This window comes from Lobosporangium transversale, assembly GCF_002105155.1.
Source record: "Lobosporangium transversale strain NRRL 3116 chromosome Unknown BCR41scaffold_4, whole genome shotgun sequence".
Lineage (NCBI taxonomy): Eukaryota > Fungi > Mortierellomycota > Mortierellomycetes > Mortierellales > Mortierellaceae > Lobosporangium > Lobosporangium transversale.
In genome coordinates, this window is record NW_019028982.1 from 332,501 (window position 1) to 354,613 (window position 22,113).

Below are 22,113 nucleotides of genomic sequence, written 5' to 3' on the forward strand. Positions count from 1 at the left end.
GAAAGACAGTAGAATGCATCCCGTAGTGCAGATAGACGTTGACTTCCAAGGAATAAAATCTCTTCTGCTCTTTGAGACGGTCGAACTGCACTAAAGATCGCCACAGACACAACCGTCTCTGTGTCCATAATTGGTTTATAAGGTCGACTGTAATGCCCTGGCGGTGGACCCACGCAGTTCAGAGGAGGACGCAGTGGGATGGGTACCTGAAACCGATACTCATCCGCCAGAGTCTTCAGCTCAGAGTCATCCAACAACATGGAGATGCTTTGGAACATATCCTCAAAGCTTGTCCTCTTAATCCTGTCCTCCTCCGCAATCCGTTCCTGATCCATTCTCCGTAAAAGTTCCTTGTCCTCTTTGTCATGTCGTTTCCTTATTGCCATCTCCATCTCCTTGATTGATATGATTCGCCTCTTGAGCCCAGGACCGTTGGAGTCGCTACGTTGCTGGCAATCAGAGTTCTGTACATCATTGGGTGTGCTTGATGATGAGGGCCTTGCGTCCTGTGGAGTCATGGAGGAGGAACGGCTGTAACTACCGTCCTGTTGAGGATCACCTCCAATTGTTACAGCCCGTGTGTGGTCTCTGCTTTGTGCGGGATAAGATGGCGACATAGGTGTTGGAGTTGAAGTTGAAGTTGAAGTCGCGAGATGGTTAGAAGGCCTAGGTGATACGGATGTCGAAGCAGAGACAGAAGCAGGCGTCATTGAAATGTCCTCTCCATTATCATCATAGTCGTCATCCCCATCCTCATCATCGTCGTCATCCTCATCATCCTCATTATCATCGCCATTATTAATTTGGTTATTTGCATTTCTATCGTTCGCTTCATCAAGCCTCCTTGATTTCCGGCTTCGCCTCTGTCGCCGGCTTTCTATTCTCGGTCTCTTTTGTGCCACTGTTGCTCTATGGGCCTCGAAGGGTATCCTTTTACGTCCCCTGACTGAGGAACTCAACATTCTCCGAAGTTTGTCATCCGTAGTATTCAACGGTCGTGTCAATCGAGGAGGCCTGAGTTGTAAGCTTGATGGATCTCCATATTCAGAGACTTCATCCACGATTCCATATTCTGAAGACCATGTGGGGCGGAGTTGAGTGTCCTCTTGATCTTGGTGTTCTCTCTCTGTCTTCTCAACCGAGTTTGCAAGCCTTTGCTCCTGCCATTCCTTCAACAGACCCAGGACGGTTGGATCCTCGAATATTTTATTGGTTTCTTCATAATCTTCCCAAACATCACATCGTTTCGCGACCTCCTGCTCTTGATCATAATCTGAAAAGTATTCATAATATGGATCATGATCCTCTTGCTCTTGTATCAGTCGGTGGAAATTGACGCCAAAAGGCAAGATCGGAAACCGTGCACTCTGAGGTTCTACAGATGTAATGTTTGGATGAATTTTTGAATTCCTGTGCTCTGTTGCTGCTGCTGTTGTTGTTGTTGATGTCCTTGTTGATGTTGGTATCCTTGTCGATGTATTTTGGTGGGAGCCATTGTCATTTCTCAATGAAAAAGAAGAGGACGACGAGGACGACATGTTGTGAAAAGAATAATTACTGTGTGCTCGTTACCATGTTTAAAATGGTCATGTTTCCTGATTTGGCCCTTTTTTTTTTTTTTTTTTTTTTTTTTTTTTTCATTTATTTTATGCTTACAACTAAAATATAAACCATGACTATTATATTATAATAAAATAAATAAATAAATAGCTACTCCACATCTATGATACAAATTGTTGATACATTGAGAATAAAAGGTAAGCGAGATCCATTCTTCACGTCCGGAGACGCTTATGTGCGTTGTTGCTCTGTTGAAACGCGCTCCCAGTCCGAGGAGGTGCATGCATTGTATCAAAGTCAGTCGTGAGCGATGATGGTGAGGGTGAAGCTTGAGAAGACCATCCATCCTCCTCTGCTGCGTTCCCGAGAAGACCATGCTCCTGCCCAGATTCATCCGTATCATCATCCTCATCCTCACCACCATCCCTAGGTAATGACGACGGCGCAGCTCTTTTCTGAGCTTTGGACGCAGGTCCTTTTCCTGATTTATTATTATTTCCTCCTGCTTTCGAGATGGCCTCAGCTGCGCTCTTTTCCGCTGCTTTCTCAGCCGCTGTCATGTGCGTACGCTTATGACGTGTCACTTGATCCGGTCTAGAGAATCGTTTCTCACAACCAGGAAATGGACATTGGAAAGGACGTTCGCCTGTGTGCACACGTAGGTGCTTGGTCAAGTTGGAGGATTCTGCAAACCACTTGTCACAGCCCTCAAACTTGCATTTGAATGGTTTTTCACCCGTATGAACACGCCGATGGATCGTGAGTGCTCCAGAGATTGAAAATTCACGTCCACATCCTGGTTCTGGACATTTGAATGGCTTTTCGCCCGTATGTGTCCGCATATGCTGAGCCATGATGTTCGCTTCCGAAAACCGCTTTTTGCAGAGCTGGCACTGATATGGTTTATCCCCTGTATGGGTTTGAATATGCCTCATTGCCTTTTGTCTCTGACCAAATCCACGGCCGTTTCGTTCACAGCCCTCCCATTCACAAACATACTCACTTTTCCCTGTTCCGACATGGTCCTCACTCAGATGTGTCGTCAAAGAATCGAAATTGCTGAATACTCGGCCACAACCCTTCCAACCACATCGATGTTGTTCTCCTTCGTTCGCATTCTCCTGACCTGTAGAAGTTGTAGTAGTGTTATTGCTATTGCCACTGGCGTTACTGCTACTATTATCATTATTATTATTACTATTACTATTAATGTTGTTGTTGTTGTTGTTGTTGTTGCTGTTATTGTTGCCGTTGATCTTAAGGGTGTTGACCTCTATAGGCTGTTGAGTTAGTTTTGTCGTCTTTGACTTTGGCTCTGAATGCCCAGACTCCAATTCCGAGACGTCAGGCAATGGTAAGATAATGTGGTGATCTGCTCGAAGGTGCTGTAGTAATTGGCTTCCATCATGTTGTTCTGTCTCACAAGACTCCCAAAGACAGAGAGCATGATCATTTCCAACTATCGGCATATGAAGTTGCGAGACGTGAGGCAGTAGGTCATCCTGAGACATAAATTCAGCAGTACATCCTGTCCAGAGGCAACGAATTATGTGGTCAATTTGGTCGTCATCCATCAAAGTGGATGATAGGGACATTGGGTCATCTGAGGCTGTAGCTTCTGTTGTATTAGCAAGACCTCCTAAAGGGGTCATATTCGATGTCGACACCTGATTGAGATGATGATAATGTTGTTGTGGTTGTTGTGGTTGATTATTGTAACTCTCATTGTTTTGATTGTTGTTATTATTGCTTATAAAGTGATATGTCGAGTACGGATTGTTGATGTCGCTACTGTGTTGAAGATGATTATCGACATGATTACAGCCATTGCTATTGTTCCAACTATAACAGGATAAAAACAATGCAGTTTAGCAAACAGTTACGATGAATAATGCAATAAATAGGCTGGTTAAAAAAAGAAAAGAGAGAGACAACTTACGAATCATTTACAGGTGTGCACTGTAGAGATTGTGTCGAGAAGTAGTGTGGAAGTTGTGCTATGATTGGTGTGGGAGTAGTGGATGTGGCGGATGCAGAGCCAGACGAAGGTGAAGCTGCGTCTGGACAACAGGTCTGACAACAGTCATTGAGGACCTCTGGATGCTCTGTGCAACAAGTGGATGCAGCTTGTCGACTTACAACTGTTCCTGGTTGAACAAGATCCTGACAACATTCAGAATCCATACCCTCTTGATTTGCAGACTCTATGATACAGCATTCGATCTCCTGGATGGTATAGCCATTGATAGTAGGTTGAGTATGCGGACTATGGCAACAGTCAAGAGATTCAATTGTCAGGCTATTCGTAGTTCCGCAGCATGTGCTGGGCTCGACAGTTGTGGGACAACAAAAGTCATTGATATCATGAATCATAGTGCAGCATTCGTCTATAAGAGCAGGGGTGATAGACCCATGATGTATTGAGCCATTGTGATGGGTATGGGTCTGATGTCCTTGTTGTTGCTGTTGTTGAATGTACTGGAAGGACGACAACTGGTGTAGGGTCGAATCCAGAGTCGTCGACATTGCTGTTGTGTTTTTTTTTTTTTTTTTTTTTTCTGTCGAATGTTGAAAAAGGATGGAAAAAGAGTTATTAAAGTAAATTAATTAGCTTTTCAAATGATGATAAATGTTGATGACTTTGAAGAAAAAAAAGAAAAAGAGAGAAGGAGGGAGAGAGTTTCAAGGCACTTTGCAAAAATAGACACATGGTTAAGAGAATGGTTAGGATGAGATATTGCAATTACGGGGATAGTGAAGCCACATGCGGAAATGCAACGGCTCTTTACATCTTCATTCATTTAAAAGTCTAAATTGGTATCCTTGAGCCTCTTGAGAATCTTACATGTTTCACCCGCATCAGTTGCAGGAATCGGTGCTTTTAGGACAGAGGCAGGGTAATAAAAGTAGCGATGACAGGAATCTCGTCTCATACACGCACGGGAGAACAGGATAGGGCGGTTGCAATCTAAACACCTTTGCCGAGCATTGATTGAAGGGGGGTTTGCAGCTTAATCGAACATAGAGGCTTTCTCTTCATATTGCAATGTGTATATTTGTTTAATGTTCACAACCACAGGTTAGTCACGGATGAGTCTGTGCTGCAGAATAGCTAGTCGACTTGTCAGCATCAAGAAAATAAATAGTAGAAAAAGGCGTTGTAGATGTTGATAACCACCATCAAAGGTAATGACTATTGATCAGTCCTCTAATTCGCAATAGACTATTAATCGGACAAAGAGACGGATATATATATATATCTCATATGTATACATCTAAATTACCTTTCCAACGTGTTCCCTTGAAGCGATAAACTTCTGTCCGCTCTTTCCTCCTAATCATCCTCACAAATGTGTAGCGCCAGTGCAGTCATTTATGACGATGTCATGTTGGTACGCTTCGCCCGAATTTTGATTCCTCTGAACGGCTATTAATAGTTGCCCTCTAGAATTCTCTGATGATCCTAAAGAGCCTGTAGACCCGGATAAATCTGCATGATCTCTTTACTAGCTTTACCTCTAGCCTTCAAAACCACCGTCTAAATAAGAATCCCTCCGAGGATGCCGATAAACTACTCAAGCTTGTAGCGTAGCATAGCAAGGAGCAAAAAAAAATGTTGTTTTTGTAAAGGACATTGCTTTCGCTGCCATAAGGGTGATTCAATGCAAATTGTGTATGTATCATGAAGCTCTGCTAAAAAAAAAATAAAAAAAAAAATTCATGCATGAGCTTCTTTAAGCTTGGAACGTGTAATCTTGATTGATAGATTGTGTTGATGTTGATGGCGGATATGATTGTTGTTGGCCTTTAGGGATTATTGGAGGCTGAAAGAACATTGAGTGGAATATACCTCCTTCTTACCTCGACCATAGGTACATGAGCAAAGTAATTAAGAAGAAAGATGGGTATGGAAATGGAAACTGCATGGATGATGTTCAAAAAACGATACATTTGTTTGCTGACATGGCCAAGTCTGTTAATGGGGAAAGGACATGATTATCGCGAGTCAGGATCATCTGAATGGGCTCCTCACCCTCAACACAGCCGTCTTTTATTTTTTCAGGCAGTCAATAAAGAAATTCCCGCTTCGCCCCATCTTGGAGTCTTTTTGTGTCTTTGGTCTTTTTTTTTTTTTCCTCCTTTTCCTTTTCCTTTCCTTTTCCTTTTTCCTTTTCCTTTTTCCTTTTCTCCTTTGTTCTTTGACCCTTTCCACTTACCTCAATTTTACCTTCACTTGACTGGCCAGACCTTGGCTCTTCTCCCCGATTAACATATCCTCTCAACCCTCAACTCTCAACTCTCAACTCTCAACTCTCACCTCTTTTTTCATCTACACAAAAGAAGCTTTAAAGAAACAAAAAGAAAAAAAAAGAAAAAAACAAAAAAATAAAGGAAAAGGGCATCAGGAACAAACGATGACGCACTCACTCTCAATCGGTCGTCGTCTGGGTCAGATGGTGATGCTTGGTGCAGCAGCATCTCTTGCACTCATTTCACTGGATTCACATCATCTCGTTCAAGGATTTTACTTGCCAGGGGTAGCCCCTCATGACTATGTAAAAGGCGATCCAGTGCCGTTGATGGTCAATGCATTGACTCCTGGTTCTGATCGGGATCTCAAATCAGTCATTGCATATGATTATTATGACCCACAGCTTGGATTCTGTGCTCCAGAAGGAGGTGAAAAGGCTCAGGCTGAATCCCTTGGAAGTATCTTGTTTGGTGATCGAATCTGGACCTCGCCATTTAAGGTATTTAATATTATATAATATCACATAACATGTCATATTGCATTTAAACGGTATTAAGCAGTAAAAAAAAAAAAAAAAAAAAAAAACACTTTTAACGTTTTTATTTCTATTCCATTTGGCTTTAAAGATCAATATGAACACCGTGGTTGATTGTCAACGTCTTTGTGACAAGGAAGTGGATGCAGAACAGGCCCAATTCATCAACGCACGTATCCGTGAGAATTATGCGATCAACTGGCTAGTCGATGGTTTACCGGCTGGACATGTTCGTCCTGGTCGTGAGCCGGACACGGAGGTGTACTCGATCGGATTCCCTCTGGGCGAGGACACTGGAAGACCAACGCCCCAACTGAATAATCATTACGAAATCTCGATTGATTTCCATCATAATATTCAAAAGGATACTCTACGTGTTGTCGGAATTGTAGTCCAGCCTATGAGGTATAAATGACTCGAGTTTTTTTTTTTTTTTTTTTGTTAATTGTTTATCTATCTAATATCATACAGGGATTGAAAAAGAAATAGCATCGAGCATTTTTTTCTATGGATTTCATTATTCCAAATCTGGATATTCAATCAATGGATTCGATGGACGAAACGAAAGACTCCATAGGGAGGGATATCAGCATTTAACAATAGATTTAAAAAAAAAAAAAAAAAAAAAAAAAAAAAAACAACTTTTGAACAAGGGATACGCAGGATAGAGAAAAAAAAAAGAGTCACGAACCGTATCGCAGCGCATGGAGCTAAAGGCGAACATCCTTGGTGGAATTAAGTTTGATAGAACAGGGAATCTAATACCTTGATGTTACTGCACTCTTAATCATAGCATTGCCTCTCCTGTAATTGGCCAGCCTGCATGCGGTATTTTGGATGCTGATCAATCCCCTCCTGTGTACCTGGACGAGAAGGCTACAACCCCTGTTACTTACACCTACTCTGTCAAGTGGAATGTATGTGAATACTTTGATTAGTCAGTATTGGTTGAATTCCTTATCACATCTTGGGCAAATGGGGCTCACATTGGTAAATATTTCAACGGCTAAATAGGAAGTGGCGACTGCTTGGGCGACGCGTTGGGATAAGTATCTGTTAGTGGGAGAGCCAAGGATCCACTGGTTCAGTTTGGTGAATTCAATCATCATTGTCCTCTTCTTGACAGGGATGGTCGCGATGATCCTGTTGAGGGCTCTTCATAAGGATATTTCACGCTATAACCAATTGGAAGCACAGGAAGACATTCAGGAGGACTTTGGATGGAAGTTAGTCCATGGAGATGTCTTCCGGACCCCAGCTTATCCAATGTTGCTCTCCATCATTGTCGGAAACGGATCCCAGATGTTTTTGATGGCATCTGTCACCATTGTGTTTGCAGCCCTTGGATTCCTATCGCCATCGAACCGCGGATCACTTGCTACGGTTATGATTGTGTTTTACATGTTCTTTGGTATCGTGGCAGGTTTTGTGTCGGCACGTATGTACAAAATGTTGGGCGGTGAGGCATGGAAGAGCAACGTGCTTGGAACAGCTTTCTTGTTTCCTTCGTAAGTGCATATATGGTTTTTTTTTTTTTTTTTTTTTTTTTTCTTTTTTCTTTTTCTTTTTCTTTTCCAGAATCTGAAATAACAGCAAGTGCTATATATTAGTGTTGACTAACATTAATATATTGGGATTCAAAATATTTATACAGGATCATATTTAGCGCATTTGTAGCACTCAATTTCTTCTTGATCAGTGCCAATTCGTCAGGAGCGGTTCCATTTGGTACGATGCTCGGGATTGTGGCTTTATGGTTCTTGGTGTCGACACCTTTGTCGGTGATTGGGTCATATCTTGGATTTCAGCGTCCCCAGATTGAGCATCCAGTTCGGGCGAACCAGATTCCTCGTCAGATTCCTGAGCAAGTGTTTTATCTTCGACCGATTCCGTCGATGCTCATTGGAGGTATTCTACCTTTTGGGGCCATCTTTATTGAACTGTACTTTATTCTGAACTCGATCTGGTTCCACAAGATCTACTATGTGTTTGGGTTCTTGTTCCTTGTGTTCGGGATCTTGATCTTGACCTGTGCAGAGGTGACGATTTTGATGTGTTACTTTCATTTGTGTGCGGAGGATTATCATTGGTGGTGGCGAGCGTTTTTCACCTCTGGAGCATCGGCATTTTATATCTTTGGATATTCGGTCATGTACTACTTTTCGACGTTACAGATCCGGTCGTTTACGTCGATGGTGCTGTACTTTGGATGGACAGCGATCATGAGCTTGATCTTTTTTGTGCTCAGTGGAGCAATTGGATTCTTTTCGACATTTGTGTTTGTTAGGAAGATTTATGGAAGCATCAAGGTTGATTAGAAAAAATGAGGTAGTTTAGATTTCATATATTTCAAATGTGGAACAGGGTGGTTACACAGTGGTTTTTTTTTTTTTTTTTTTTTTTTTTTTTTTTAAAAAAAAAAAAAAGTTATTGAAATAAAAGAGTTAAAAAATCAGGTACAGACCCTAAAAGAAAAAGACCGCCAAATTTTACAAAAATAAAAAAAAAAAAAAATAGCAAACATGGATAAAAAAATACTGTTGAACTGTGCACACCCTAATACTGTATGGATAGACCATATAAACCACTGTCATAACGTTGGATGTTATATACATGTTGAAGATTGAAAGCATTTTTTTTTTTTTTTTTTAAAAAAAAAAGAAAAAAAAAGAAAAAAAAAAAAGCAGGCTATAATAATAATAATAATAATAATAATAATAATAATAATAATAATAATAATAATAATAATAATAATAATAATAATAATAAAAGAAAAGGATAAAAAAAGCTTTCAACCATCCAAAAGCAGAAAGGTGCACAAAAGAAAAGAGAATAAGAATAAGAATAAGAGTAATAATAAATAAAAAAAAAAAAAGTCGCGTTGCTTTCATTTCTTGAGTAGGATGGATATTGGCTCACGCTCTCAGTTGGAAAAAGTAGTACTATAGTTTATTTGTCCCACTAGAGAAAAAATATAAATCCAAACAAAGATTGAGCATGGGTTGAAGAGAGGGAGAGAGAGCCAACGGTTTTTTTTTGTTTTTTTGAGCCTTTGAGGTTGAAAGAAAAAAGAAAAAGAAAAAAGAGGGATCTTGGGGCTGGATGCAGTTAGGAGTGTAGCTTATGTCATGTCTCCAGCTTGCTCGATTGCTAGGTTGGAGAAGAAAGGAAAGGAAAGGAAAGGAAAGGAAAGGAAAGGAAAGGAAAGGAATAAAAGTAGATTAAGAATAATAAAAGGAAGAAAGAAAAAAAAGGGTACATGAGCATGCAGAGATGAATCGTTTGATGATGATGAGAAATGTATTGTTTGCAATTAGTGGTATGTATGAATGTATTATAAATTATATCAGAGAACTCTAATTATGTTAATGCACGAGCAAAAAAAAAAAAAAAAAAAAAAAAAAAAAAGAAAAAGGTGTGCATGTCATGTTATTAAAAAAAATAAACGTTATACAAATACACAAGTTGGAGGTGTGAGGTTGGGGGTGTGAGGTTGAAAGTGTGAGGGAGGGGAGAAGGAGAGAAAGTGAGCCCGATATTCTTTTTTATATATATTTTATACAGCATGTGCATACACATTGCATCTATCCATGTAATGCAATCTGTCTTTTTTCTTCTTCTTTGTTTACTCTAATTGTTTGAATTCCTTGTAGACCGTTATGATCCTTCAAAGACTAGGCTATTCAAGGAAAAGAAAGAGGAAAACAAATAAAAAACATAAAAATATACATTCATCATGTCATCTATTCAGTAATCATGGCATAGCATGGCCATGCAATGCAGCCATTCATTCGCAGTTGAATTAAAAAAGAAAAAAAAGTCGAACAAATGTTAATTGAAAGAGATTTTCGTCCTTCTTCCTTCTTTGCGCACGCTCCGCTGATTATCCCTGTTGTTTCTCCACCTTTTTTCCTTTCTTCTTCTTCTTCTTCTTCCTCCTCCTTCCTCTTCCTACCTTCATCTCCTTCCTTCCTTCTCTCTCCTCCATCTCTCTTTCATTGTGTGTGTGTCTGTGTGTGTTTGTCTGTGTAAGTGTGTTTGTGTGTTACTTCTCCAATCTCACCCCTCTTTTTTTTTTTTTTATCCCGCCATCTCTGACCTCTTGTCTGTTGTCTCTTGTCTCTCTATTCTTTGTTTCCCATTCACAAACCTGCTCATCGACCCTGTCATTGTCATCTGTTCATTCACCCCTCTTTTCTTTTTCTTTTTCTTTTTCTTTTTCTTCTTTAAACAAGAACTCATCATCTCATTCAACTCTAATCGTCTCATTCTCCGTTATAAACTAGTTTGACAGCACACGTCTAGGTTTTATCAAAGCATTAATAAGAAACCTAACGGTCATAGTCAGGAACAAGAAGAAGGATCCTCTTACTCCATCTTCCCTTCAAGTCATCACATCTTTTTTTTCTTTTATTTTTTTATAACGATAATAAGAAAAAAGACAAGAAAGAACCATCAGTCCATTTTATATTTTTTCTTTATTTTTTTTTATGGACCTTTACCGATCTCAACTTCTTTCTTTTTTTGTTAATTTCTCATCAATTGCTCGTTATTCTTCTATCTTTCTCTCTCTCTCTCTCTCTCTCTCTTTTTTTTTTTTTTTTTTTTTTTTTCCTTCCATCCTCCTTTTCCCTTTCTTCTTACTTGCTCTTGCCTTACAACTTTTTGGAGTATAAAGTAAGAGAGCGAGAAAGTGAGAGAGTGTGACATCTAATTGAGCCCTCCATCAACGAACAATGGCCGGCCTGTTTTCAAAGAAATCTCGTAAAGAGAAGGAGGAGAAAGCTGCAGCGGCTGCAAAAGCTACGACTACTGCTTCTTCAGGCACTACTCAAGGATCTACCGGCTCAGGTTTCTCGGTCAATTCCATCAATAATAATAATCTTACTGCTCCTGGTCCTTCCACTCCGTCGGGTCATCCTCCAGCATCAAACGGCTCCATCGTATCATCTGCATCTAACCTTTCCTCAAGTGCTAAACAACATTATCAAGGAGCACAAGGACAGACACAAGGACAGACACAGGGACAGGGGCAGACACAGGGACAGGGACAAGGACATTTCCATGATAATTCGAGTACCAACAACAGTTTGTCTACCAGTTCAGATTATGCGTCTCAGCAACAACAACATGGTCAAGGACCATCTAGTAAAGCATCATTCGAGAGCGACAAGGCGCGTCATTATCAACAGCAACAGATGCAAAACCCCATGAGTCCTATTCAGGGTCCTCCACATTCTCTCTCATTGTTGCATGGCACGAACGCCTTATTCGGGAACAACCATAATATCCACAGCGGTATCCATGGACCATGGATCTCAGCACAGGTCGTGTCTGTGAATCCATTTCCACGTATTGGACACACAGCATCGTATGTGCACACGGGAACGGACATTTATGTCTTTGGAGGCATCTCAAAGAACTCGATCCAGAGGGACATGCATATCATTGATTTTCGTAAGATTTATTTTTTTTTTTTCCTTCTTGCTTTTCTTCCTTCCTTCCTTCCTTCCCTCCATTTGTATTACAATAACAGTTTTTGCAAAAATGGTTTTATCATCATTACCATTTTAGAATGATGCTCATCATCCATTCTGTAACACCGATTTTTTTTTTTTTTTTTTTTTTTTTTTTTTTTCATTCTTACAATTTGCAACGGTCTTTAATCGATGATTCTCTTTCATGTCCGTGTATTTTTTGAAACAGCATTGTGCAAATCCCCTTAGTCTACCTCTCTCTCTCCCAACCTCTTTATTTTGTTTTTTATTTTATTTATTTATTTATTTATTTTTTTCCCGCCCTTCCTGCAAATGTCAAATGTGAGAAAAACAAAAAAGAAAAACTTACCGAAGCATCATTATTTAATATTCTGACCAATGCATTTTAACGGATCTTTCGAAATAGAATCTTTGCACTGCCAGGTCTTACCAGCCATGGGAATGGACCATCCACCTCCCACAGCAGGTCATACCGCTGTGACCCTTGGTCAATACATCATGTGTAAGTTGGAAAAGTGAATGCAGTTCTTGTTCTTTTCTACACATGTTCATCTATTTTTTATCTGTTTATCTGTTTATCTGTTTATCTGTCTATCCGTTACATCTTTGTTCATCTATTCATCCGCTTTTCTATTTCCTTTGCTTTATTTTTTTTTTCTGTTCTTTCTAGATTTCGGAGGACGGGACACTAAAAACAAGTGCAGCGATGCATTGTTTGTGTTGCATACAGTCCGCAAGGAGTGGAATCGACCGGTGATCCATGGTCTATTGCCTGCACCCCGTCATTCACATGCAGCCTGTGTCATTGGCACGACCATGTTTATCTTTGGTGGACAGTTCAATGGATACTATCTTAGTGACATTGCCTCATTCGACATGAAATCCTGTAGGTCCTATGCCTCACAACTGTATTCTATTTTTTTTTTGCTTTTGCTTTTGCTTTTGCTTTTGCTTTTGCTTTTGCTTTTGCTTTTGCTTTGCTTTACTTTGCTTTACTTTACTTTACTTTACTTTGCTTTGCTATGGTCGATAACTGAACTGATAACCTTTTTTCTTTTTCTTTTTTTTGGTTTGTGTGTGTGTGTGTAGTAAATACCCCAAGTCCCAAGTGGAACCGTTTGGAGCCTACATCGGAGATCCCTCCCGCGCGTGCTGGCCATTGCGCGGCAGCTCACGATGGCAAGGTCTACATGTAAGTTGAAAATGAGTTGATCGCATTATCGTCCAAGTTCATATTTGTTCATTTGGTGGCGACTTCATTTATGATATTTTGAGCTTAAATATTTCGCCACCAGTGTACGGTGACGAGCGAATCAATTGGTTGTCAATAGACGACGTTATTTTGTTATATACTCATGACCAAAGAAAAAAAAAAAAAAAAAAAAAACGTGGTTCTTATCTTTCCATCTTATCTGATTTTTTTTTTTTTTAGTTTTGGTGGTGCTGATGACCAATTCTTCTACAACGACATTTGGTGCTTTGATCCACAAACAAACACATGGGAGGCAGTACCAGCATTCGGTGTATTGCCCACAAGTCGTCAAGGCCATTCTGCTTGTGTCGTAGATGATACCATGTACATTTATGGTGGAATGGATCATGAAGATCAACTCTTGGGCGATTTATCTGCATTCAAATTTAATGGTAATGTATTATATACAATTATAACGTGTGTTTTTTTTTTTTTAATGTTTATATTTATTGTATAAAAGCAATAGTCTTAATAACAACTTGATGCTCATCTCCTTGTTTTCCCTTCAATGTTTCCTTCTTTATAGAACGTCGCTGGCTGACCTTCCCAACTACAATCGAGTCACCATCACCTAGGACTGAGCATGCTATGTGTGCTGTAGGAGACAGGATTTTTATTCTTGGCGGTCAGCTGGAACTGAACGCTGATGAGGAGGATGCTAAATCCATCTACATCCTTGACACAAGTATGTTCTTGATTTTTTTTTTTTTTTTTTTTCCTGTCCCTCTTCTTCCTTGTCTCCATGTTTGTAATGTGAAAAAAATCTTTTTTTTTTTTTTTTTTTTTTTTTTTAACCCATTCACTATTTTTTTCCCCTCTCTTTATTTTATTTTAATAGCGAAAATTCGATATAACGAGCCTGCAATCACATCTCAACGATCTCCATATGATAATGAAAGTGCGCTGCGTCTGGAAGTCCCACCAGCTGAATCCTTGGATGACACTCCAAACCGACCCAATCTTAATAATGACCCCTCAATTAATAATAATCAACAGCACAACAACGATGGCATCACTAACACCAACACCAATAATAATGTCAATCCCAACACTAGTAATGGAAACCCTAGTCTTTCGCGCTTTACTGTAGATGACTCCATGATTGGGCCCTATTCGCAAACACAGGGACGTCCCAGTTTGGATGATTCGATTTCACGTCGCAGAGCCGCAGGCAAACCCGCTATGACTGGCTACCATGAAATCGAGCCACGTGCAACCCAATCCATTGATGAGACTCGTCGACCGAGTGTCGGTACTGGTTCCGACCCACATGAAGCGCGAGGACAAGTATTTGGATTCCAGAAGCCTTCGCAATTCCAACTTGGATACAGTCTTAGCAAACAGCTACAGCAACAACAGCTACAGCAACAACAGCTACAACAACAACAACAACAACAGCTACAGCTACAACAACAACAACAACAACAACAGCAGCAGCAGCAGGATATTGCTGAAAGGAGATCATTGGATAGCCGGGGAAGAGGTTCGTCGAATCCATCACCCAATTCACTACCCCGTGGATCAATAGATCAGACTGCTCGCAACGTCTTGGTTCAACAGCAGCAGCAGCATCAACAGCATCAGCAGGAACAGCAGGAACAACAGCAGCAACAGCAGGAACAACAGCAGCAACAGCAGGAACAACAGCAACAACAGCAGCAGGAAAAAGAAAAAGAACTTGAACAGCGACAGCAAGGTTCGCCTGATTTGCAGGACACTTCCAAGGATGCAGAGATCAAAGACCTAAAGCAACGTGAACAATGGCTCCTTGCAGAAGTAGCAATGGCACGAAAGCGGATGGGGGAACGTCCACTCAGTTTAACAGCTGCGTTGAAAGAGGACATGGTTGCATTCGATACAGAGCCAGACAGTGAAAAGTACAAGATCATGCAGGCACTCCTCAGCGTGAAACAAGAGTTGGAACGATCAAAGACCTTGATCGTTGCGCAGGCTCAAGTGGCCTCCAACAAGTTGCGTGAGGCTGAACGGGTCCGCACAGCAGCTTTACAAGAGGCTGCGTATCTAAAAGCCAAGGTTTCGGCCTTGCAGTCCGGAGAGGCCTCTAGTCTGGTCGCCACAGAGACTGCAAGAGCCTTTGATCTGGAAAAGAGGTTGACAGCAGCATTGGCCATGGTCGATAAACTCCAGTCCCAATCAGATCAACACGAAGCCATCTTGGAACGTGAACGTCACGCGAAAGAGGCGGCCTTGGAACGAGAACGACAGATGGCTCAACGGGCAGAGGCAGCCGAGTTGTCTCATACAAGGTCCTTGGCAGAGTTAGCCACGCTCCATGAGCGAGCCTCAAAAGCCGAAGCAAATCTTCGAGAATGTGAAGCCAAGAATGCATCCAATGAGGCCGGACTATCATCCTATCAACAACAATCTACAGCACTGTTCTCACAGATCTCGGAACTCAAGACGACGATTGATCATCAAAAGAAATCGCTCGAGAAAGCAAAGATCGCGTTCTCGCATGCGAACGAACGTGCGGAAGCATCGGATCGGCAGTGGAATCAAGCCCGTCAAGAGATTCATACTTCACAGTTGGTCTTTGCAGGTGTCCGTGCAGATCTCGAAAGGGCTCAACGGGAGGCTGAGCACTGGAAGGCGAAGGCCCAGGATACGGATCTGTTATGGCAAAAGGCCAAGAGTGAGTGTGAGGCCATGAGAGCTCTGTTGGAAGAAGACATGAGCACCTCTGCCTACACACCGGGCAACAGCAGTCGTAAGCATGACAGCATTATGGCCATCACATCCGCATCTCGAGTTGCAGAGCTGGAACATGAATTGGGGACGTTGAGACATCTGTTGAGAGAATCGCAAGCAGCGGCTGCACAGGCCAACAAGGATCTGGGCGAGAGCATGCTCCGAATCTCACAGCTGGAGCAGTCATCTATGGCAGCACGTACAGAAGCTACAACAGCTCAACGCCAGTTGACCGCTGCTGAGGACAAGGTCTCCTCGCTCGAGGCTCAACTGAGTCAGAAGGAGGAGGCTTTGGAGGAGATGGCGAAGGAGCAAGAGAACAACGAAGTTCAGTTGGGCGTGCTCCGAGGCGTGATGCGTGAGAACGGTCTGTTGGCGGATGATCTGATTTTGGAAGCGTTGAGTCAAAGTGCTGCTGGCACACAGACGGCTTCATCAGGAGCTCAGAGCCAAACTATTGATGCGCTCCAGAATAAGATCCAGGAGCTGGAAAAGCAGGCCAAGGATACTGAAGAGCAGCTAGAGCAACTTTACACACTCAAGAAGCAGCAGGAAGAGAGGATCCAGCAACTGGAGTCTGATTATCAGACGGCGCTCCATTATGTACAGGGATCCGAGAGTATGTTGCAGCGACTTCGTGATGAGCGAGATGCTGCGCTGAAAAAATTCGAGGAAATCGAGACAGCGCATGCGGCTTGTGAAGAGTTGTTGCGGTCATCTACAAAAGAGGCTGCAGCGTCCGCATCCGTGTCCTCTGCTGCATTAGCTTCCCAGTTGGAAGAGGAAGTTTCGGATCTTCATCGCCAGTTGCATGAATCCATGGGTCGAGCTATGGAGTTGGAACAAAATATGGAGGAGATGACAAGGGCACTGCAGCAATCTGAGGCTGCAGCTGAGGCGACCATGAATGAGCTCAATGCCTTGAAAGCTAAGCAACATGAGCACATGGATCAGAACACAACCACGCCCGAGGCTTTCCAACAACAATTAGAAACTATGAGGCAGTCCATGGAGGAGACACAGACAGCCCTTCTAGAGACTCAGCGGTTGTTGGGGGCCAGCCAGTATGAGCTCAAGCAGGCACATGAGCAGAATAAGCATGCTAGCAGAGAGCTGGAGGAGGCTCTTGCGGCGCTCAAGACCGCACAGGAGAAAGCAGCTGCCTCAGAAGCAGCGGCCCTTGCTGCAAAGGAGGCTGCAATGGCTGCAACAGCAATGGCAGCGGCAGCGGCAGCGACGGCATCAACTGGAGGGAGACGATCACCGGAGGAAGAGAAGAAGCAGAAAGAGATGGAAGAGGAGCAGCAACGAAAGATTTCGGTCGCATTGGCGGAGGCAGAAGAGAAGCGGGCCGCGACTTTTAGGGCTCATCAGGAGGAGTTGGAGTTGGTGATTGACAATGCTCAAAAGACCATTCAGGAACTTCAGTTAAAGAATCAGGATCTGGAGCAACAACTTCGGGTGTCTGAGAACAAGATTGCAATCCTGCTGGATAATTACCAAGGTCCGGATTCGGTCCGCAACAGTGTGGCTAGCGTTGGAAGTGGCAGTGATGATTTGATGATGCGACTGCTGGAGGCTAGCCAACATCAACATCCCCATCAATTGCCGCCCACTGTTGCCAGTTTGATTGCTCAAGGAAGAGCCGCAGCAGCAGCAGCAGCAGCGGCAGCAGCACAGTCAGGAGCAGCTGGTGGAGCTTCTGGCCCATCTTCAACATCACCTTCACCAGCACTAACCGCAGCAGCAACAACAACAGGATCAGGCCTCACAGGAGCAAATCGGATCCCCACACCTGTGTCTCACGGATCGCATTTGACGGATAGATCTTCAGCAGATTCCTTGGCTAATGAGTTGGAATTGTTTCGCTCTACCTGGGGTCAAGCCCACTTGGCAGGTGCAGCTTACAGACCTGTGTTGACAACTGTTATCTCTTCGGAATCTACATCCTTTGGCCCTGCACAAGATGATGATGATGAGAACAATGCTCATGAAGGCACTGCCGATATCAACAACACCAATACCGATGAGGATGCAGCAGCAGCAGGCATCAATTCGCATGCTTCGACTCCACCAGCATCAACTGAAGGGGATTCATCACTTGCTGGAGCTGATGGTTCAATGGCAACGGATGCAGATGCGGGAGAAGGAAGGGATGATGGGGTGAATACAAGTGACGATGCTACCACTGCAGAAGCAACAGTATCACCTACGTCTGTTGTGACTCACAGCAGTAGCAACCCTCTTCCAGCGGCCACCATGGGGCCTTCTGCATCGACATTGAGCTCTGCTCAAAAACTGGAGGAATATGAAAAAATGATTGAGAATATGGCAAACACACGACGAAAAAATGAGGAATGATGAACAAGCAAAAAAAAAAAAAAAAAAAAAAAAAAAGTCGATTCTAATTATTATTACCATTACTATTATTATTATTATTATTATTATTATTATTATTATTTTATTATCATTATTACTTTACTTTAAACGAACCCTTTATCTTTTAGACATTCAAGAGATGAAAAAGAAAAAAAGAAAAAAAGAAAAAGAAGCGATATTGTTATAACTTACTATTGCTGTCATTATTATTTTAATGAAGATTATGTCAGCCATTGTTTGAACGCAGTTTTTATCATCAGAAAGAAATACAAGTCTTTTTTTTATATGCAACTGAATGGGAAAATAAAAAGAGTCGACTCAATGATTCTGGCTGCATGGTCAGTTGGTTGCCGGATGGGATATACATATATATATGTCTATTGTGTATATTTATATAAAAGTGTCGTGTCAAGGTCAAGAGTGTCCTTTGCTCATTGACTTTTTCCCTTTCTCTCCTTGATGAACAAGCGGGTTCCCCCTGACAAACAACTGTCTGTTCCTTCGACAAGACAAACAAACAAAAAAAGTCAGGATAAAATGCTCCTCAAATATCCACTCCTAACAAAACCCCGTCACTCACTCGACGTTAACTGCCTGTGTTCAATTAGTTTGTACGTTTATGGACTGGCTTTTCTTTTGTTTAATTTTATTTAGAGTCAATCCCTCTGGAGCTACCAAATACGAACATGACGCCGTAGACGATGGTCTGTTGAAATGGTCTACGATGGACGGGACGACCTGTTTACATTGGCATGGGCATTGTGGACGTACACAGTACCTTCATCTACACCGCTCTTTGGCTCGAGAAGCAAGATGCAGTATCAGATTTCCAGGGCAGAGGGATCTTATAAAGTAAGCAGGCTATTTTTACCTTTCTTTATTTCTCGTCAGGTTTCCAAAGAAGACTGACACACATTCGTTCAAGGCTATAGTAATGTGGATCAGTCCTTCTTTGTAAACCATTCAGTAAATTTAATTCGGATCTACGGAGGGGACTTGACTTTTTATCTGGACCCTCATTCGATATCACTTTATGTAATTGAACAGGAGAACGCAATGACCTCTGTCTAAAAAATATATAAAAATATATATATATATATATAATAAAGGAGTCTATGCCTCTTTGTATCTCAATCCAGTCATGGCTGCGTGGATACTAGATTTCCATCCATTTCGTTGTTCGTTGTCCAAGCGACCTGATAACTAGATCGGTGCATGTGGTGATCATAATGAAAGGCTCAACACAATTTGTAAAGAGGGATGCAGGGTATTTTGGCATTCTTGTTAGTTGCACTAGCCTCACGTGTAGTATACATGTTGTAACATTATTATACATATACATGCTGTATAGATGTGGACAGTAGAATACATATATATATAAATGCACCATGCCATCCAGATGCCCCCCATCGCCCATTGCATTGCATTGTATTTGCTCCCGCTCTTTGTTTTCCTCTTTGCTTTTGCTTTTGCTTTTGCTGTGCATTTGTCCTTTTCCTTTTTTATATCGTTTCCCCCCTTTCCTCCTTTTCTTTTTCTACTTCTTTTCTACTTTTTGCTACAGCCTTTTTTTTTTTTTTTTTTTTTTTTTTTTCTCCATCTTCATCTCTCTCTTTCTTCTTCTTCCTCTTCTTCTTCTTCTTCCTCTTCTTCTTCCCCTTATCACTCTATATTATTAATAGACTTTGTTGCTCACACTTTGCCACTTGACTCACCACACTTCCCTCGCTCCCCCCCTTTTTTTTTTTTTTTTTTTTTCACATCCTTCAACTTTTACTATCCTCTACTCACTATATACCACTAAAAAGAAACAGAAACAAAAAAAAAAAAAAAAAAAAAACAATAACCATAGCTATGAATGCACCGAGGAATTTTGGCTTGGACAGAGGTGAGTAATGATAGCCATTGCATTCTCCCACCACAATGGATTCAACAACAATAACAGAAACAACAACGAAGAAGAAGAAAAAGAAAAAAAAAGAAAAAGAAAAAGAAAAAAGAAAAGAGAAAAGCTCATTTCCATTTGGTCAAAAGTGATGACCATCTTTAAGAAAAAAAAAAAAAAAAAAAAAAATTGTTTTTTTTTGTTGTCCACAACGAATTCAATGGCCCGTGCGCATTTCAGGCACAAAAAACCTCTCGAATCACAGAAACAATAATATAATATTTATACAGATAATCATCATCACCTTGATCATAACAATCGTAATAATAAAATGATCATTATGCCCTTATCGATTTCAAATAGAGATTGCTGCAAAGCTCGCGTCCAAGTATGACGTGGGAAGGGAAATCGAGGTATCCATACAACTGAAGAAAGGAAATATAAAAAAAGAAAGAAAAAAAAGAACTTGCTGTTAGAATGTCTTTAACTTTTTTTGTTTTCTCAAAAAAAAAAAAAAAAAAAGGCCCGAGAGTGGATAGAGACCGTTATAGGAGAACCGTTCCCTTATGAAGGGTTCCAAGAGTCCCTTAAAGACGGTGTCATTTTAATCAAGTAAAACAAAGCTCCTTTTTGTTTTCTTTTTCTTTTTCTTTTTCCTTTTCCTTTTCTTTTTCTTCAATTTCCACACAGCTAATAATACCATTCATTACTACATTGGTCCTCCAAACTTTTTACACATCTTCCGTCCTCCTTATTGGTGGTGTAAATTCTTTGGCATCTTAGGCTGATGAATGTACTTATTCCAGGGTTTTTCAAGATCAAGGCCTCTAAAATGCCATTTGTTCAGGTTAGGTTTTTTTTTTTTTTTTTTTTTTCTTTTTTTTTGAATGAAATCCACATATCATGAAATAAAATTAGTTTGCTTTTGCTTAGAGTAATAACAATGATATTAATGGTGATGACAATAATATAGATGGAAAATATATCGAAATTCCTAGAAGGATGTGTACGTCTTGGATGTCCTAAACATGACCTCTTCCAAACAATTGATCTGTACGAGAACAAGAACCCTGGTCAGGTCGTGGACGCAATTTGGTCTCTATCCCGTCATGCAGCCAAAGCTGGATGCGATATTCCTGTAAGTGGGCTATAAGCTTTTCTTTTTTTTTTACTAACCATCCAAAGCACTTAAAATATATTCCTAACTCACCTTTGTTTTTTTTTTTTTTTTTTTTTTTTTTTTTTTACATATAAAATAGGTTCTCGGTCCTAAACTTTCTGATAAGCATGTACGGGAGGAATAACTGACAACATTCAGTCTTAAAACTTTTATATTATATATATATATATAATATATATATATCCATATATTCTTATCAACTGTAACAGCTCGACTGACGACCTCCGTCCTTTCCCCCCCCCCTCTTTCGACTATCATTAGGAGGTTGAGTTCTCAGAAGAGGTTTTGAATGCTGGCAAGAGTGTGATTAATACATACCAATATGGGTATGCTGGCGGGGCAAATCTTTCGGGTGTTCGACATGGGTACCGTCGTGAGATCGGAGGTATCGACCCAAGGCGTCACAGCTCACTCAACTCCAACGGAAACAAATCATAAACCGAACCTGGGGCACCAAACCTCCTGCACAACTTTATACTATTTTCTTTATTTTAAAAACCGGATCAACAATAAACGATTTCTTGGGAAAAAAAAAAAAAAAAAAAAGGAAAAAAAAGAATAGTTGCATTGATATATAATATAGCCTGGATACATTTTACATATAAATAATATCAAAATCAAAATCATATATTTATGGGGTGGAGTCGAGACTTGAACTACCTAGCAACTCCCTTACACATAATGTGCATAAATATGAACATAAAGATAATCGTAAACATGTTCATTTTTAAATGATGGTGTTGTTTGTGAATTATAGGATAGATATAGATATTTTTGCTCATTTATTAATGTTTTTGATGGGTGTATAAAGAAAAGAATAGCTTTTTTTTTTTTTTTTTTTTTTTTTTTGCTGTTTGTAATGA

The 22,113-nt window shown here is 40.9% G+C and overlaps 4 protein-coding genes across 4 annotated transcripts; 3 read left to right on the forward strand and 1 right to left on the reverse strand.

The window, feature by feature from the left end:
* Nucleotides 1-1,671: 1,671 nt before the first annotated feature.
* Nucleotides 1,672-4,117, reverse strand: BCR41DRAFT_317947 (hypothetical protein). Its single transcript, XM_022021299.1, has 2 exons — nt 3,500-4,117; nt 1,672-3,402 (listed from the first exon to the last, which is right to left on the reverse strand). The coding sequence occupies exons 1-2, from the start codon at nt 4,084-4,086 to the stop codon at nt 1,776-1,778; spliced, it is 2,214 nt and encodes a 737-aa protein (XP_021885003.1). The 5' UTR covers nt 4,087-4,117; the 3' UTR covers nt 1,672-1,775.
* Nucleotides 4,118-5,696: 1,579 nt separating this feature from the next.
* On the forward strand, nt 5,697-8,728 carry BCR41DRAFT_317952 (hypothetical protein). Its single transcript, XM_022021300.1, has 5 exons — nt 5,697-6,311; nt 6,439-6,752; nt 7,141-7,264; nt 7,362-7,855; nt 8,002-8,728. The coding sequence occupies exons 1-5, from the start codon at nt 5,976-5,978 to the stop codon at nt 8,663-8,665; spliced, it is 1,932 nt and encodes a 643-aa protein (XP_021885004.1). The 5' UTR covers nt 5,697-5,975; the 3' UTR covers nt 8,666-8,728.
* Nucleotides 8,729-10,979: 2,251 nt separating this feature from the next.
* BCR41DRAFT_317954 (hypothetical protein) lies at nt 10,980-18,175 on the forward strand. Its single transcript, XM_022021301.1, has 7 exons — nt 10,980-11,804; nt 12,252-12,347; nt 12,516-12,731; nt 12,935-13,037; nt 13,278-13,489; nt 13,624-13,782; nt 13,936-18,175. Exons 1-7 carry the CDS (start codon nt 11,084-11,086, stop codon nt 18,165-18,167), a joined length of 5,739 nt encoding a protein of 1,912 aa, XP_021885005.1. The 5' UTR covers nt 10,980-11,083; the 3' UTR covers nt 18,168-18,175.
* A 1,842-nt stretch (nt 18,176-20,017) lies between these two features.
* BCR41DRAFT_346594 (calponin homology domain-containing protein) lies at nt 20,018-21,774 on the forward strand. The gene is made up of 7 exons (XM_022022926.1): nt 20,018-20,073; nt 20,434-20,483; nt 20,594-20,682; nt 20,854-20,917; nt 21,044-21,208; nt 21,330-21,359; nt 21,512-21,774. The coding sequence occupies exons 1-7, from the start codon at nt 20,040-20,042 to the stop codon at nt 21,686-21,688; spliced, it is 609 nt and encodes a 202-aa protein (XP_021885006.1). The 5' UTR covers nt 20,018-20,039; the 3' UTR covers nt 21,689-21,774.
* The last annotated feature ends 339 nt before the right edge of the window (nt 21,775-22,113 follow it).

Bases quoted from the DNA above. Each gene is read 5' to 3' on its own strand.
- BCR41DRAFT_317947 (XM_022021299.1), bottom strand. From the start codon at position 4,086: ATGTCGACGACTCTGGATTCGACCCTACACCAGTTGTCGTCCTTCCAG. The intron at 3,403-3,499 runs GTAAGTTGTCTC...ATCCTGTTATAG, and splicing joins TGCACACCTGTAAATGATTC to TTGGAACAATAGCAATGGCT.
- BCR41DRAFT_346594 (XM_022022926.1), top strand. From the start codon at position 20,040: ATGAATGCACCGAGGAATTTTGGCTTGGACAGAG. The intron at 20,918-21,043 runs GTTAGGTTTTTT...ACAATAATATAG, and splicing joins CTAAAATGCCATTTGTTCAG to ATGGAAAATATATCGAAATT. The intron at 21,360-21,511 runs GTACGGGAGGAA...GACTATCATTAG, and splicing joins CTAAACTTTCTGATAAGCAT to GAGGTTGAGTTCTCAGAAGA.
- BCR41DRAFT_317954 (XM_022021301.1), top strand. From the start codon at position 11,084: ATGGCCGGCCTGTTTTCAAAGAAATCTCGTAAAGAGAAGGAGGAGAAA. The intron at 12,348-12,515 runs GTAAGTTGGAAA...TGTTCTTTCTAG, and splicing joins CCTTGGTCAATACATCATGT to ATTTCGGAGGACGGGACACT. The intron at 13,783-13,935 runs GTATGTTCTTGA...TTATTTTAATAG, and splicing joins CATCTACATCCTTGACACAA to CGAAAATTCGATATAACGAG.
- BCR41DRAFT_317952 (XM_022021300.1), top strand. From the start codon at position 5,976: ATGACGCACTCACTCTCAATCGGTCGTCGTCTGGGTCAGATGGTGATG. The intron at 7,265-7,361 runs GTATGTGAATAC...ACGGCTAAATAG, and splicing joins CCTACTCTGTCAAGTGGAAT to GAAGTGGCGACTGCTTGGGC. The intron at 7,856-8,001 runs GTAAGTGCATAT...ATATTTATACAG, and splicing joins ACAGCTTTCTTGTTTCCTTC to GATCATATTTAGCGCATTTG.